At 40.1% G+C, this 15,684-nt stretch overlaps 1 protein-coding gene across 1 annotated transcript in view; it reads left to right on the top strand.

Annotated features, from left to right (window-relative positions):
- The window catches only part of LOC117821080 (adenylate cyclase type 6-like), a 66,173-nt gene that overhangs the window by 44,630 nt on the left and 5,859 nt on the right, over nt 1-15,684 (top strand). The window contains exons 5-23 of the mRNA XM_034695108.1: nt 693-842; nt 2,358-2,479; nt 5,816-5,927; nt 7,832-7,959; nt 8,062-8,220; nt 8,965-9,106; nt 9,724-9,852; nt 9,945-9,973; nt 10,444-10,591; nt 10,715-10,812; nt 12,166-12,253; nt 12,352-12,468; nt 12,573-12,731; nt 12,882-13,057; nt 14,402-14,428; nt 14,540-14,569; nt 14,664-14,796; nt 14,994-15,257; nt 15,361-15,565. Coding sequence (XP_034550999.1) covers nt 693-842; nt 2,358-2,479; nt 5,816-5,927; nt 7,832-7,959; nt 8,062-8,220; nt 8,965-9,106; nt 9,724-9,852; nt 9,945-9,973; nt 10,444-10,591; nt 10,715-10,812; nt 12,166-12,253; nt 12,352-12,468; nt 12,573-12,731; nt 12,882-13,057; nt 14,402-14,428; nt 14,540-14,569; nt 14,664-14,796; nt 14,994-15,257; nt 15,361-15,565 — 2,416 coding nt within the window. The remainder of the gene's footprint in view (nt 1-692; nt 843-2,357; nt 2,480-5,815; nt 5,928-7,831; nt 7,960-8,061; nt 8,221-8,964; nt 9,107-9,723; nt 9,853-9,944; nt 9,974-10,443; nt 10,592-10,714; nt 10,813-12,165; nt 12,254-12,351; nt 12,469-12,572; nt 12,732-12,881; nt 13,058-14,401; nt 14,429-14,539; nt 14,570-14,663; nt 14,797-14,993; nt 15,258-15,360; nt 15,566-15,684) is intronic.

The raw sequence follows: 15,684 nt of genomic DNA, 5'->3' as shown, positions 1-15,684 counted from the left end.
CCTGACATTTCCCATCTCTCCTCAGCTGTTTGATCCAATGAAGGCAGAATGGTCCAAACAATAAGTTGTTGATTCACATCAGTAATAACAATAATGTCACCCAGGAGAATTGTGCAACCAAAGCTTGTTCCCAGTAAATGCTTTCCTGTCGTTTAATGTAAGACACTCCTGGTAAAGTCAACCACCTGAGATGTACTACAGGCTTTTATCCATCTGTCCCTGTTTCAATCAGCATCACTGTCAATAAATACGGTAAACCAGATAGTTATCCTGGCTTTCTCTGAAGTTTGATTAGTGATTTTAATATGATTAAAAATGTGTTAACATCATTTTGAGTTCTCTTTTTTTTTTTGATTTTTGAAGCTACTCTCCCTGAAACAACACCAAAGATGTTAGTATACGAGAATTGAATCTTTGTTTTGATTCAAGAGTGTGCCTGGATTTTGATAGAACAGCTCGGGAAAAAGAAATGTAATGTAAGGAGAGAGAGAGGGGGATTGCATGCACCAAATCATGTCGGGACAATTGATCCTACAACCAGTGCGACTAGGACTTTAGCCTCTGCCCATTTTTATGTGTCAATCACTCCGCAGTTCTCACACTGTTACCTCACAGGATCAGAAGAATACGCCTGTCTCCCCTGTGACTTAAAGCTTCATGACCTCTTCCTCTCTCTTCTCTCCTCTCTCCAGGTGAGCGCCAATGTCCTGATCTTTCTGTGCACTAACATCATCGGTATCTGTACCCACTACCCCGCTGAGGTTTCCCAGAGACAAGCCTTCCAGGAGACCAGAGGATACATCCAGGCCAGACTACATCTTCAGAGGGAAAATCAACAACAGGTGAACACAGACAGATGTTACACATCTACAAGGATTTATCACCTTATTGCCCATTTTACTTCCATAGCTTGTTCCTGAAAAACTTGCTGTTATGTAAAAATACAACTTAAAATCCCCTTTCCGTCAATGCAGAACAAAAATCATGTAGTTTTCACAGCCTATTATTTATATTAGTTTTATACTCTCAAATACTGTCCTGTGAGGCTGTTCTGGGGATTAAGGCTAGTTGTTATCATCAGCAGTTAGCCCTGTGTTAGCTCTTCATCATGAACCCTTGTGATCATTTGGACATTTGACTGAAGAAGCAGTGTCCGGTCTGTTTCTGCAGTGCACACGTCAGGAGATGCTTTCAGATATACTTACTAAAATAGCTCTTGAATTAACTGATTAGTTTTTGTAGCTTCAAAGTCCTGCCTTTTTGCTTGATGTTAGTTGATCCCTGGCAGCAAATTTGGGGGACATAGCCTCTGAAGGAGCTCCATAGGGGGGATGTTTCTTTTTGGGTGTTAACTATTCTTTTTTTTTCAAGATTTGTACTTTTTAGCAAAATGCAAACTTTACAATACAGGTCCAATATTCAAACATATTTTTATGTGTTTTGTATAGTTATTTATATTTGTATAAAAATAAAATAAGATAATAATAATAATAATAATAATAACAATAACAATAATAATAACAATAATAATAATAATAATAATAATAATTATTATTATTATTATTATTATTATTATTATTATTATTACAAAGTTAATTGATTAAAGTGTTAACTCTTCTTTTTTTGTTCCAAAATTTGTTTTTATTAGCAAAAATCAAACTTTACAATACAGGTCCAATACTCAAATATATTTTCATTTGTTTTAAACAGTAATATACACAAACATATATAAGAAATTGTAATAATAATAATAATAATAATAATAATAATAATAATAATAATGATAATAATAATAATTATAATAATTATAATAATAATAACAGAACAATTTACATAAAATAAACAATGAAAATAATATATAAACACAAAATAAATGAACTAAATTGTTAACCATTCTTACCCAGAACTCTGTCCTCCAGCTCCAGCTTGGCCTTGGTAAAAAGTGTCGCTGTTTGAATGTATTGTAGCAGAAAAGAATAAACCACAGAGCTGATGTTAATCATTATGGAGGAACATGTCAGCCAGTGCAACAGTTGGTCTCACTGATGTGCTTTTAATAATTATTATGTAACAATGGAGTTCTATAGGGCAGAGCTCTAAGATAAAAGGATGAAGGGTCAGTACCTGTGGTTTTGTCTTGCCATATAATACATTTTGTGGAAAAACATGATAACTCTAACCTTAACGGAAAGCACAGTTTTCTAATAAGCCCCTCTTTCTGATGAATCTTTGCATGGATCGACTCTAAAACCTCTGAAATTATCACCCTACGATGCAACACTTGACACAATGAACATAAACAGCAACATTATGAGTGACATGATCTGCATTTCTTTTCTCTTTTCTCTGTTATCCAGGAACGTCTGTTGCTTTCAGTGTTGCCAAGGCATGTTGCCATGGAGATGAAGGCTGACATCAATGCCAAGAAGGAAGACATGATGTTTCATAAGATCTATATCCAGAAACACGACAATGTCAGGTCAGACGAGACTCTTGGCCCATGTGCTTTGATTCGTATTCCACCCATGAATACGGGTTCCCCTCTCTTCATCAGGCTTGTTTTCTGTGTAGCGAAGTCAGTGTGTGACATCTCTGGAGTAGGGATGGGCAATGATTATCGAATATTTTATTTGTTTACTTTGTAAGAATCGAAGAGTTACTCATTTAAAAGTACAATTTTTCATTGTTTTTTTGTTTTTTTTTGTCGTTGGTGACTTTGATGAGGACTGTTTAGGTGCTGTGTTTGGGTCAGATTTGCAGTTTGTGTAGTCGATGTGGAGCTTGAAGTCGCCCAGGAGGAGAACAGATGGAGGGATGACACAGAGTTGAGTCAGAAGGTCTGAGAAGTCGGAGAGGAAGGAGGGGTGTGGCTTGGGGGGGCTGTAGATGATGGCTGTGACTAGAGGAGTAGGACCGGAGAGCTTGAAGGTGAGATGTTCAAATGATGAGACAGCGGGGATGGATGGGTGGAGGATGGTAAAGGGGAGAACACAACAGGTGGTGGAACAGGGGGGAGGCAGCAACCCGACGTGGTGCAGGTATATACTGCTGCTGCTGTAGAGTCCTGAAGGCCTAGCTGCTGCTGCTGCTCTAGTGGTCTGGAGGCCTAGCTGCTGCTGTTATGGCCTGGAGGGTTAGCTGCTGCTGTTACGCCCTGGAGGTTTAGATTCTGCTGCGGCTACTGTAGTTCCCTGGAGGTTTAGCTGCTGTTGATGCTGATGCTGCTGTAGTGGCCTGGAGGCTTAGCTGCTGCTGTAATGGCCTGGAGGTTTAGCTGCTGCTGCTGCTGCTGCTGCTGCTGCTGCTGCTGCTGCTGCTGCTGCTGCTGCTGCCGCTGCTGCTGCTGTGGTTGCCTGGAGGTTTTGCTGCTGCTGTAGTTGCCTGGAGGCTTAGCTGCTGCTGCTGTAGGGACCTGGAGGCTTAGTTGCTGCTGTAGTGTCCTGGAGGCCTAACTGCTGCTGTAGTGGCCTGGAGGCTTAGCTGCTGCTGTAATGGCATGGTGGCTTAGCTGGTGCTGCTGCTGCTGCTGCTGTAGTTGCCTGGAGGCTTAGCTGCTGCTGCTGTAGTTGCCTGGAGGCTTAGCTGCTGCTGCTGTAGTTGCCTGGAGGTTTTGCTGCTGCTGTAGTTGCCTGGAGGCTTAGCTGCTGCTGCTGTAGGGACCTGGAGGCTTAGTTGCTGCTGTAGTGTCCTGGAGGCCTAACTGCTGCTGTAGTGGCCTGGAGGCTTAGCTGCTGCTGTAATGGCATGGTGGCTTAGCTGGTGCTGCTGCTGCTGCTGCTGTAGTTGCCTGGAGGCTTAGCTGCTGCTGCTGTAGTTGCCTGGAGGCTTAGCTGCTGCTGCTGTAGTTGCCTGGAGGTTTAGCTGCTGCTGCTGTAGTTGCCTGGAGGTTTAGCTGCTGCTGCTGTAGTGACCTGGAGGCTTAATTGCTGCTGGAGTGGCCTGGAGGCTTAGCTGCTGCTGTAGTGTCCTGGAGGCTTTGCTGCTGCTGTAATGGCATGGAGGCCTAGCTGGTGCTGCTGCTAATGGTGCTGCTGCTGCTGCTGCTGCTGCTGTTGCTGCTGTAGTTCCGTGGAGGCTTAACTGCTGCTGAAGTAGCCTGGAGGCTTAGCTGCTGCTGTAATGGCACGGAGACTTAGCTGGTGCTGCTGCTGCTGTAGTAGTTGCCTGGAGGTTTCGCTCCCGCTGCTGGTGTAGTTGTGGTTGCCTGGAGGTTTAGCTGCTGCTCCTGCTGCTGCTGCTGTAGTGGTCTGGAGGCTTAGCTGCTGTTGCTGTTGTAGTTGCCTGGAGGCTTAGCTGCTGCTGTCGAGTGGCCTGGAGGCTTAGATGCTGCTGTAGTGTCCTGGAGGCTTGGATGCTGCTGCTGGTGCTGCTCCTGCTGCTGTAGTGTCCTGGAGGCTTAGATGCTGCTGCTCCTGCTGCTGTAGTGGCCTGGAAGCTTAGCTGCTGCTGCTGTGGCCTGGAAGTTTAGCTGCTGGAGGTTAAAGACAATTGTTGTGTTAAAGATGGCTGATCAGTGTTCAGGCCTGTCGATCCATGATGACATGAACCCTTTCTCTCTCCTCTCCTCTGGGCTGGTTCTCCCGTCTCGCTGTAGTTTGGTGTAAATCCTTTGTGTAAACATCCATTTTCATATGTGAAGGAAGCATAAATGAACCTTTCAGTGTTGCAGGAGACCATTCTCATGCAGAGGGAAAGAGGCTGAATACATTAGCTGAGCATATGCAGCGTATCCTCCTAACCAGAGTTGTTCAATGAGGATTCTTTCCACTAGTGAGGGAATACTTAATCACCAGCAGCCAAGATAAGATAGTCCCCAAAGATGGAGAGCTTCAGCACACATTCAATTACAGGACTGAGCAGACTCACCACACAGTCCCTACGCCCCTCACCATACACAAATGCAAACACACACGTTACACCCATCTCCTTCAGAAGACATTAAGGTCACACTTCCAGCCTCTTTCAAGGTTAGCTGCTCTAACAACATGCTGAAATTAAGTAATCAGGGCCGGCCCGTGGCATAGGCAGTATAGGCAAATGCTAGGGGCGCGAGCCGCCCATATGTGGCACTGCTTGCACCCTAAATGAGTGAGGAAGAACATTTTAAGATAAAAGAAGAAATAATATTGTGTTATCTAATATAATTTGGGGTTAAATTGCGGAGTGATGCCGATCTTCATTTAAAAACTTGGGTTTCACTTTTAGTTTTAAGAAATAGTTTCCAAATCAGTTTTTGAAGTCTATAAGTGTTCATGATTTACCTGTTTTTGTTTTGTTGTTGTTTTTCTTTACATTTTAGAAGCTGTTCCAGTAGAAAATGTAGGCTAGAGTTAAATAAGCGCTTTGCATCTGCCATTTCAGTCATCACTTAATACATGACTGTTGCTTTGTTTAAAGTGTCTGTAGTGTGAAAAATATTGTGTTATTTAAGGACTAGATACATTCTACTACTATAACATTATGTATTTTGAAATTGAATAATATTACCTGATAAATATTATTGTTATAATCTTTTCATTAGTGTTCTTTTAGGGGTCATTTTTATTTTAAAACGAAGAAAACCTGTAAAATAAAAAGCTGCATGTCAGTTGTCGTTAAGTGTATATATGTGATGTGATTGTTGTTGGAGTTGGTTACAATACAAGGGGGACCAGTTGACAGCTTGCTTAGGGCACCAAGTCGGTTAGGGCCTGCTCTGGTAGTAATGCTGCTACTGTAAAGCTAAATCTTCTTAATGAGGATGTCTGATTTTTGAGATTTAATAGTTCTCTCTCTTTTTTTTCTTCTTCTTTCTACCTCTCCATTGTGTCCTTAGTATTCTTTTTGCAGACATCGAGGGTTTTACCAGCCTGGCCTCTCAGTGCACAGCTCAGGAGCTGGTCATGACACTCAACGAACTCTTCGCCCGCTTTGACAAGCTGGCATCGGTAAGCAGCTGCAGCATCCTTTCCAACCGTTTTGAGTTTACTTCATTGAATGTTTGAACTTAACTTATAAAAATTTGGTCAAATTAGCTGACTTTGCTACCGCAGCCAGGTGAGCTCTAACGATTTTCAAGAAAACTAAATTGAACAAAAAAATATTAATAACTATTATTATATGTCAATTATCAGATCTGGACAGTTGCAATATATATATATATATTTTCTCTTATACTCCGCAACTTGCAAAAAACTAAAATCACCATCCAAAAATACCTTGTTGGAAAATTGTAGAGAAATGGAAAGTGAACAATTCCCAAATGAAAGTATTGAATATTAAAACAAATAAGGTAAATCTCTTTAAATTAGGGATGTACATTTCAAGTATTTTCCGTGATCGATCTTTGGAAATGTAACGATCAATTATCGTTTAATCATTAAAAAAAACGTGATTTTTTTCCATGTCAAAAATAATGCCAAAAGCGTTTTTTTCCCCTCAATCAAATTTTCCTTCAGGACACAGTGTATGTTACTGACGATATTAAACAGCTAAAGATCATAATGAGGTGTTCAAAATGTTAACATGCTGAATATCAACGTGAGGAGCAGGCTTATAAATAACCTCCGTGGACGCATGGTCATAGAGTGAAGACTCAGACTACAACATGTGGATTTACTGCAACAGGACAACTGAACAGATTCATATTTTGGACTCACAGTGTCCAGTTTTCTCGTTCTTATTGAGAAAAATAAGCATCTAAACGCGGTCAGGTGTCAGTTGGGAGCGCAACCCGGTAAGAATCAGTCCAGCTGCGGAGAAAAAAAACGCTCATGGAGACCTGTCACTCAGCTGCAGCCCCCAGCTGAGCCTCTCCACTGTGAGCAACACCTTCAGTCAGCTGATTCTGAAACATGCTTTAAACTTAAAACACCTCCACTCAGCGAGTGACGAGAGAGCAGCGAAAGAGACTTAATGATGTTGAACAAGCGGAGTATAATGCAGAATACTGCTGAAGAAGCCATTGTTTTTAACAGTATATTTTGCACCACTTTGCGTACGCCTTTAAAATCCACTCATGTAATTGCAGACATGAGTTCATTAGTAATTGTTCATCAGTGTTAATTGTCTCCCAGCATCACCTCTAAGTGTCGTCAAAGGATCAACAGCTGTAGAAACGCGCGTACGCCAGCCATTAAGTTGGCGTGAGGCACCGCACATGTCCACGGTCATTTTGCTCTTGATACATCTGAACTTTGCCGTGAAAAAGAGTAGGAGGTAGACATGTACCTTTGTACCTGAGGCCCCTGGACTCTACATGAAGATCTGAAAAACACAGGTGGCTGGAAAAAGCCTCTCATAATATTGGGGTTAACTGATTGAGCCTTTTGCGTTTACACATGTAGCCTGCAATGCGAGCAACTCAAAGTGCTTCATACATGACATCAGAAGAAGGTATTTAAAAGAGGAAATAAGAACAGAAAGCTAAAATATATTAGGTCCGTTTTAAAATACAAGCAAAGTCACAGCCCAGTCTCAAATAATTAAAATAGGTATCACAATAATATGTTTTTGTAAATGTAATATAAGGCAGCTGTGAAAAGCTGAGTCGTCAGCTTTATTTGGAGCATAAAACCTGGATGCTGCTCCTCTATAATTGGTTCTGATTCTGGGGAAAGCAGACCTCACTCATGTATCACCATTCAGCGCTTTGTTGTAATATTTTCATGGGTGCACTTCATGTGTGAGAAAGGCTGCTCTGTAACAAACAGACATGAGAGTCAAGGCTTTATTCTGATCAAAATGAATATTTCTGGAAATTACATTTCTTGTATTTGTTTCTCTTCAGACAACTCAAGGACTCTGCAAAACTAATCGTGTTACTTTCCAACTCTTGTTCTTCCTTCATCAGGAGAATCATTGTCTACGTATTAAAATTTTGGGTGATTGTTACTATTGTGTATCTGGGCTCCCTGAACCCCGGGCAGACCACGCTCACTGCTGTGTGGAGATGGGCGTGGACATGATAGAGGCGATCTCGTGAGTACAATTATCACTTCTTTAAACTTTGTCATGGAGAAAGTCTGGATTTTTTTTTTCTCCTGTAGCTGTAACTGAGATATTTAACCCTCCGTCCTCCAGGCTGGTGCGAGAGGTAACGGGGGTCAACGTGAACATGCGAGTTGGCATTCACAGTGGGCGTGTGCACTGCGGTGTGCTGGGACTCAGGAAGTGGCAGTTTGATGTGTGGTCAAACGATGTCACACTGGCAAATCACATGGAGGCAGGAGGCAAAGCAGGGTGAGGAGATGTTTTTATTTATATATACAGTTATTTTAGGGGGAGGTCATGCCTTGAAGCTGGCAAAATAGAGTCTGAGATGACATGCGGCTAAGGGATCAGAATTGCACACAGGCTAGCCCACTAGAAGGACTGTAGTCTCTATAAGAGGGTGCATGATTTTATTACTGAGCTAAAGTAGATATACTCCGAAAACTTTTCCCAATGTAATCCAAACAGGTCATGAAAAAGCAGAAAATCTGCTACTTTTTTATCCCAAACATTTTTTTCAGAAATGTTCTTTCTGTTTTTTTTCATGCATTTATCTTTGTTTTATTTAAAATATTTATGTTTATTTTTTTATCATATATATCCCCTGTTTCTTCTTGTTCTTGTTCTTCTTGTTCTTCTTGTTCTTCTTGTTCTTGTTCTTCTTGTTCTTCCTGTTCTTCTTGTTCTTGTTCTTGTTCTTGTTCTTGTTCTTGTTCTTGTTCTTGTTCTTCTTTATTATTATTGTTATTATTATTATTATCATTTATGTTATTATTATCATTTATGTAGAACATTGTCTGTTCTATGTTTATATTACAATTGATGTTATTTAAATCGTATTAGTTAATGTAATGTAATGGTAATTTAAGTGCTTAGTTGTTTTCTTGCATGTTTTGGGGATTTACACTTTTTTATTAAACACCAAAAAGTTAAATAAAATCATCAAATATGGATGCAAAAATGTGCAGATTTCAGCTGTTTCTGCTTCTGCAGGAGGATACACATCACTAAAGCCACCTTGCAGTATCTTAATGGAGATTATGAGGTGGAGCCGGGTTTTGGAGGGGAGAGAAATGCATATCTGAAGGAGAACAGCATAGAGACCTTTCTAGTCCTCGGCTGCAGCCAAAAACGGGTCAGTACTCAAAACGCACAAGGATTAACTCTTTGTTGATTTGAACTTGCAGATATGTTTATTTTGTCTTTTCTTTTTGATTTTTCTTTCCTGTTATATAATTACTATTGTTGCACATTAGCCTTTTAGCACATCCTTCAGAGAATGCCAACCTGACATTTTTCACACATACTCAAAATACTTGACAAATGAATCTTTGAATCAAAAAAAGGCTGTGAACGTGTTTCCATCCTGTGATAAACACTACACTTGATATGTAATTGAAGTCTACCACAGAGGTGATGTGGTGTTCATTAACATAATCAGAAACACTCTTAATTGAGTATTGTTGTTCATACTGAAGCTGCTCAAAGCTAGTGGAGGTGATGTGTCGGTCAGCATTGACAAGTGGACGAACGCTCACAAACAGAACTGTAGAAGAAAAGTAACAGATGAGAGTGAACAGATTTGTGAGTGAAGCAGTCTTGATCCTTCAGAGGCTGCACACTTCCCTGGTGGGCGTAATGAAAACCAGAATGAATATGGACCTCTTCTTGTGTATTTGGACACTTGTATTGTCATTGACTATGTTGTTTGAGAACAGTTGGTCAAGCTTTCATGTTCTTCCCTCTGAGCAGAAGGAGGAGAAGGCGATGATGGCGAAGATGCAGCGAACAAGAGCCAACTCTAACGAGGGGCTGATGCCGCGCTGGGTCCCCGACAGAACCTTCTCCAGGACCAAAGACTCCAAAGTCTTCAGACAAATGGTGAGACTTCACATCAAACACTCAATGTGATGGCGTGCTGCCCTCAAGCTTTCCTTTGAGCGTCATATATTCTGTTTTCTCTTCTTCTTCAGGGGATTGATGAAACCTCCAGTAAAGACAAGTGAGTACTGTCTCTTGATTCCTTTCTGTTTTCAGACTCTACTAAGAATACTTACAGATTTGGGGGCAGGGATTGTAGTATGGGAAGTGTTCTAGTTCCCTCTTTTTAATTTCTACTTAAATGAGCTACAGTGAAGTCTTTGTGTAACTTCATATTTACAGTGAAACTGAGACCCACCGGAAACAAATGCACGGCCCTCAACTGGAAGATGTAATGAGCAAGAAATGACAGCCAGTTCACTTTTGATCTGAGCACAGGATCACTTCTCTAATTGCTGAGTTGATTGTTAACAATGCAGGAGATGGAAAAGCAAGTGTTGGTTCGAAGTTGTGTGTCCCTGTTGGCTGCACTAGAAATTATATCAGATGATAGTTGACAATCAGACGATCCACTCCTGATGAATATGCTTGTGACACCCCTTACATTGCTTATCTACTGTTCTGAAACCCCCTTATCTTTATTTTTCGTAGCCGAGGTGTTCAGGAGGCCATGAACCCTGAAGATGAGGTGGATGAATTTCTTGGACGAGCCATCGATGCGCGCAGTATTGACCAGCTAAGAAAAGACCACGTGAAGAAGTTTCTGCTCACCTTCCAGACTTCAAGCCTGGAGAAAAAGGTTCAAACAGAGATCCCTGACTATCCTCTATTTTTCTTCAATACAAATCACATCTAGAGGATGGAAACGTCTACTTCTCATACTGATGTGGCGATTTTCTCCTGCTTCTCTTTCCTCTTGTAGTATTCCAAAAAAGTGGACGATCGTTTCGGGGGCTATGTCGCCTGTACTCTACTAGTATTCTGCTTCATATCATTCATACAGATTGTTGTCTTTCCACAGTGAGTACTTTTTAATATACACACTTTAATATACAATTGTTAAGCTTCTACACCTGAAATTTGGATCATTTGAATGAACTGTGTAAAAAAACGTTATCTGATTTCCTAATTGCTGGTTCTTTCCTTGTTATCTCTGACTTAATGAAGTTGAGCTGTAGGTCTACATATTTTACAATTATAGAAGCTTGGAAATAAAAGTCTTGTGATTGATAGCAATTCATGCTCTTTGTTTGCTTTTTAAAACTAATGAAAAGTAATAGATTATGAGAATTATAAGTTTTGATTGTGATGCGACGTTGTGTGTCTATATGTGCCAGTCAATATTAGAAAAAAAAAGACGTCTTTTTTAATAATACCAAATGTTAAAAATGACTGTCCATATTCAGAGTTGAAGCAGATTTCTATCTCAACTCAACCCAACTCCACTTTATTTATATAGCACCTTTCATACATAAAAACATGCAGCCCAAAGTGCTTCACAGAAAAACAGAGATAGAAAACAACAGCAATGGTAAAATGATAAAAGGCATGATTATAAATAAAATACTTCAAAATAAAATAAAATCAACACAGTAAAATTAATAGAATAAGTAATAGTGGATAATAGTGGATTAAGAGACACCTATATATTACAAATATTGCATCCCAAATTATTATTATTATTTTTTCACAAATGAAGGTTTAAAAAGGAAACTTTCACGAGATGGATAAAATATAAGTTTAACTTAAGAACTGGTATCACTTGTCTAGTCATTCACAGCCCTGTATTTTCTCTGCTCCTGTCACATTATAAACAATCTGCACAAATATTATTATTATTATTATTATTATTATTATTATTATTATTATTATTATTACCTTTATTTAACCAGGAAATGCTCATTGAGATTAAAAATCTCTTTTCCAAGAGAGTCCTGGCCAAGATAGGCAGCAGCACAGTTACAGAGTTACAATATTACAATAGACATAAATACAAATTGCAGACGCATACAACAGCTACACAACAGGTACCTCCAGAAAAATAGCATGTCACATTTAAACAAAACATCTACAGACAGACACTTCAGCCTCGAAGTTGTTTAAGGACCGCTTAAAAGCATTCAAAGATATCAAATCAGACAGTTTTAGATCCTTTTGTAAGACATTCCAGGTCAAGGGAGCAACAAACCTGAAGGCCTTTTTCCCAAGTTCAGTCAGATACAAAGTAGGATGGAACGAAAGCTTCCTTTCAAAGTCTTCTCGTTGCAAAAGTCTTTGATTGACAGCTTTAACAGCAGCCAAAGTGAACCAAACCCTAAAGGTTTGTTACGAAAGCAGTCTAAATATTTGTCTTTATTTTTTCTTCCCCTGCAGCACCCCGGTCATGCTGGGAATCTACATCAGTATCTTCATCATACTCGCCAACATCCTTTTCATCTGTGCCATTTATTCGTGCATCAAGGTAGCAGACTTACACACAAACACATTTTAAACCTATATTCCTGTATTCAATGTACTTATATTTTCAGATGTGCTAATGCCTTATTTCTCCTCCTCAAGCTCTTTCCAGCTGCAATGCAGACTGTTTCAAAGAAGATTGTCCAGTCTCGCACCAACAGCACCCTGGTTGGAGTGTTTACCATCATCCTTGTTTTCATCTCTGCCTTTGTTAATATGGTGAGTGAGGGCATACCCAGACAAAGAGGCAGTACATCCTGACAGTAGACCCACCACACATGTTGTAGATCATGCGTGACACATGCTTGTTTGTGTTTGTACAGTTTGCCTGTGACACCAAGAGCTTGGTGCAATGTGTCGCCGAGAAGCTGAACACCTCCGAAAACCTGGTGACGCCCTGTTTGATCCGCAGCTTGAATGTTTCTGTTGAAGGGGGTCTAGAGATCTGTCCAAGCCAAGGACCCTCCTGCCCCTTTCCTGAGGTGAGTTGGTTGTTGCGTCACCGCCTCATTGTTCCCCTACGCAACTGGTTGAACCATTTGAAAGAGAAAATGTCACATTTGCATTTGTTTTTCTGAAAGATCCATTGATAATGAACGCCTCTTGTGACAACACTCTCCTGTTTGTGTCAGTATTTCAGCTACAGTGTGCTGCTGACGCTGCTGGCCTGCTCGGTGTTCCTGCAGATCAGCAGCATAGGGAAGCTGGTCCTCATGCTGCTCATCCAGCTCACCTTCCTGCTGCTGGTGGAGTGGCCACAAGTAGCGCTATTCGACAACGCAGACCTCTTTGTCACCTCAAACGCGATGTAAGTGCCACATGTTGGATGCTTATCAGAGGGAGGACACAGGGCAGTAGTTTATTACATCAGGTGTGTCACATTTGAATGTAGGACTAGGTTTTAAATCCTGATACTTTTCAGTGCAGGGGAAAATATATTTGCAGCACTGACCTACACTTGCTATCAAGGGATCAGAATTTGGGTCTAGATTGCTTGATCTTGGGTCTCTAATTTTTTATTTTATTATATGACATTTTCTAATTTTAGATCTATTGTCATTGCACAAGTAACAGTGCTGTAAAGCTCAATGCACTTTAGCATATGAACTGCATTTTGCTGCCTTAAAATTGGAAACAATTCCGTTTTGTATTCAAGTAGAATGTTTCAGCACAGATTCATTGAACAGTAGCATATTTTTTTTTTTTTTTACCCTCCTGTCACGTTTGTTTCTCTGGAACAGCGATAATATCCCTGGGTCAATTTGGACATATTCAATCATCCAAAAGTGTCATAACCCCAATAAATCCCAAGAAACATTTTTTTGAATCTAATTTTTAACTCCATTACTAACCATTTAAATCAAGATTTAGTCCATTGATGTTCTTTAATTCTCACAGATCATGGTTCAATGAGGATAACTCACTCGTTATTCATTAAAATTAATGTTAAAACTTTTTTTTAATACTTTTACAATATACATTGGAAAGCCCTTAACATAAATACAATAGCTTCACATGACATTGATTTTTGTTTATTTTGTTTTACATTTTGATTTTTTTTTTTTTTTAATGAAGTGATGTTGATAAATTAACACGACTCCTCTTCGGTCACATGCTGCCGAGCTTTTTTATGCTGCATTTCAGCTGGTTTGGAAGGCATATGTTGACTAAAATAGACTTTAAAAAAGGTCAATTTGACCCGCAACATAACAGGAGGGTTATGAAAAGGTGTTTAGGATGTTTTTACTCCCCCTGAACAAAGTCCCCCACACACACTCAAACTCAAACTTCAACTAAAAGTAATAAATGGGTCACTGATGCACCGTGGGGATGTGATGTAGGCAGGCAAAATAAAGTCCAATGTCCATGCAAAAGTTTGGCGATTTCTAAAGGTTTATTGGAGGGCAAACAAAAGGAACAAAGAAAATTGAAATGACTAGCAAAAATATATCCCCAGAATCTAACTCAAATGAACTATAAAAAGAAAAGTTTAGATGAATCAAACAATTAATACTACTTATTATTTTTAATTTGTAATACACAACTAAATACCAAAAATAAACAAACAACTCACTTTTAAAATGTAAATGTTATTTTTGCCTTTTTGAGATTTGAAATTTTTTTCCTGATGGATTATTTTTTTCTTTTCCAGCGATTTAAATGAAACTAGTACTCAATGGTAAGACATTTCTTCATAATTAGATTTAAAAAAACACACCTAATACATTGATGGAGGGATAAGGATTTGCTGATGTTGACCAGAATCTTTTTCTATATTTTTGACATTCAGGTCCAGTTCAAATGAAACTACAAGCCAGTGGTAAGATCACATACAGTGTAATTTTGGAAGTTTTGTCTATGTTTCTGTCACTCCATCAATGTGACCTCAGGTTTGTTACTTTTTTACTTTGCAGTCCGTTTGTTGTGACCAAAGTGTCCCTGAGGGTCATGACTCCTGTGATCCTCACTGTCTTTGTCCTGGCACTGTACCTGCACGCCCAGCAGGTCGAATCTACCGCACGCCTTGACTTCCTGTGGAAATTACAGGTATGAACAAAGTCCACAACAAGGTGCCATCCGACCAGTGAAATGACAACCTAAACCTCCTCACGCTTCTGCTAAAAGCCTTGGATTTGTCCACCAATAACAAGGATGACTGATTTTATGTGTTTGAATACCTGCAGTAAAGATCACCTCATCCATATAAGAGATGCATATTTCTAACCAAGAGCTTCCTCTTGCAGGCCACAGAAGAGAAGGAGGAGATGGAGGAGCTGCAAGCCTACAATCGTCGCCTCCTCCATAATATTCTGCCGAAGGATGTGGCTGCTCACTTTTTAGCCCGTGAGCGGCGCAATGACGAACTGTACTATCAGTCTTGTGAGTGTGTGGCAGTCATGTTCGCCTCCATCAGCAACTTCTCGGAGTTCTACGTGGAGTTAGAAGCCAACAACGAGGGAGTGGAGTGTCTGCGGCTGCTCAATGAGATCATTGCTGACTTCGATGAGGTAAAACTTAGTGTCTCTCTGTGAAAGATCTGAGCTCTGCTTGCACCTGGTTTTATACAGGGAGTTCTCAAACTGAACTTATTTCTTTACCGTCTCTTCTCAGATCATCAGCGAGGAGAAATACAGGCAGCTAGAGAAGATCAAGACCATTGGCTCTACCTACATGGCGGCCTCAGGTCTCAATGACTCCACATACGACAAGGAGGGCCGTTCTCATATCACTGCGCTGGCCGACTATGCCATGAGACTGAGGGAGCAGATGAAATACATCAACGAGCATTCCTTCAACAACTTCCAGATGAAGATAGGTAAGCAGAGGCTGCAGGTTTTATACTAGAAGTTGTCAAATTGTGGATTTTTTTGTTTCACAATTCTGCATTTTCAATCAATCAGTCAATCTTTATTTATATAGCACCAAATCACAAAC

The sequence above is a fragment of the Notolabrus celidotus genome, chromosome 11, assembly GCF_009762535.1.
Source record: "Notolabrus celidotus isolate fNotCel1 chromosome 11, fNotCel1.pri, whole genome shotgun sequence".
In the NCBI taxonomy this organism is placed as follows: Eukaryota; Metazoa; Chordata; class Actinopteri; order Labriformes; family Labridae; genus Notolabrus; species Notolabrus celidotus.
The sequence above is the reverse complement of the archived record's forward strand: the minus strand, read 5'-3'. Positions and strand labels throughout refer to the sequence as shown.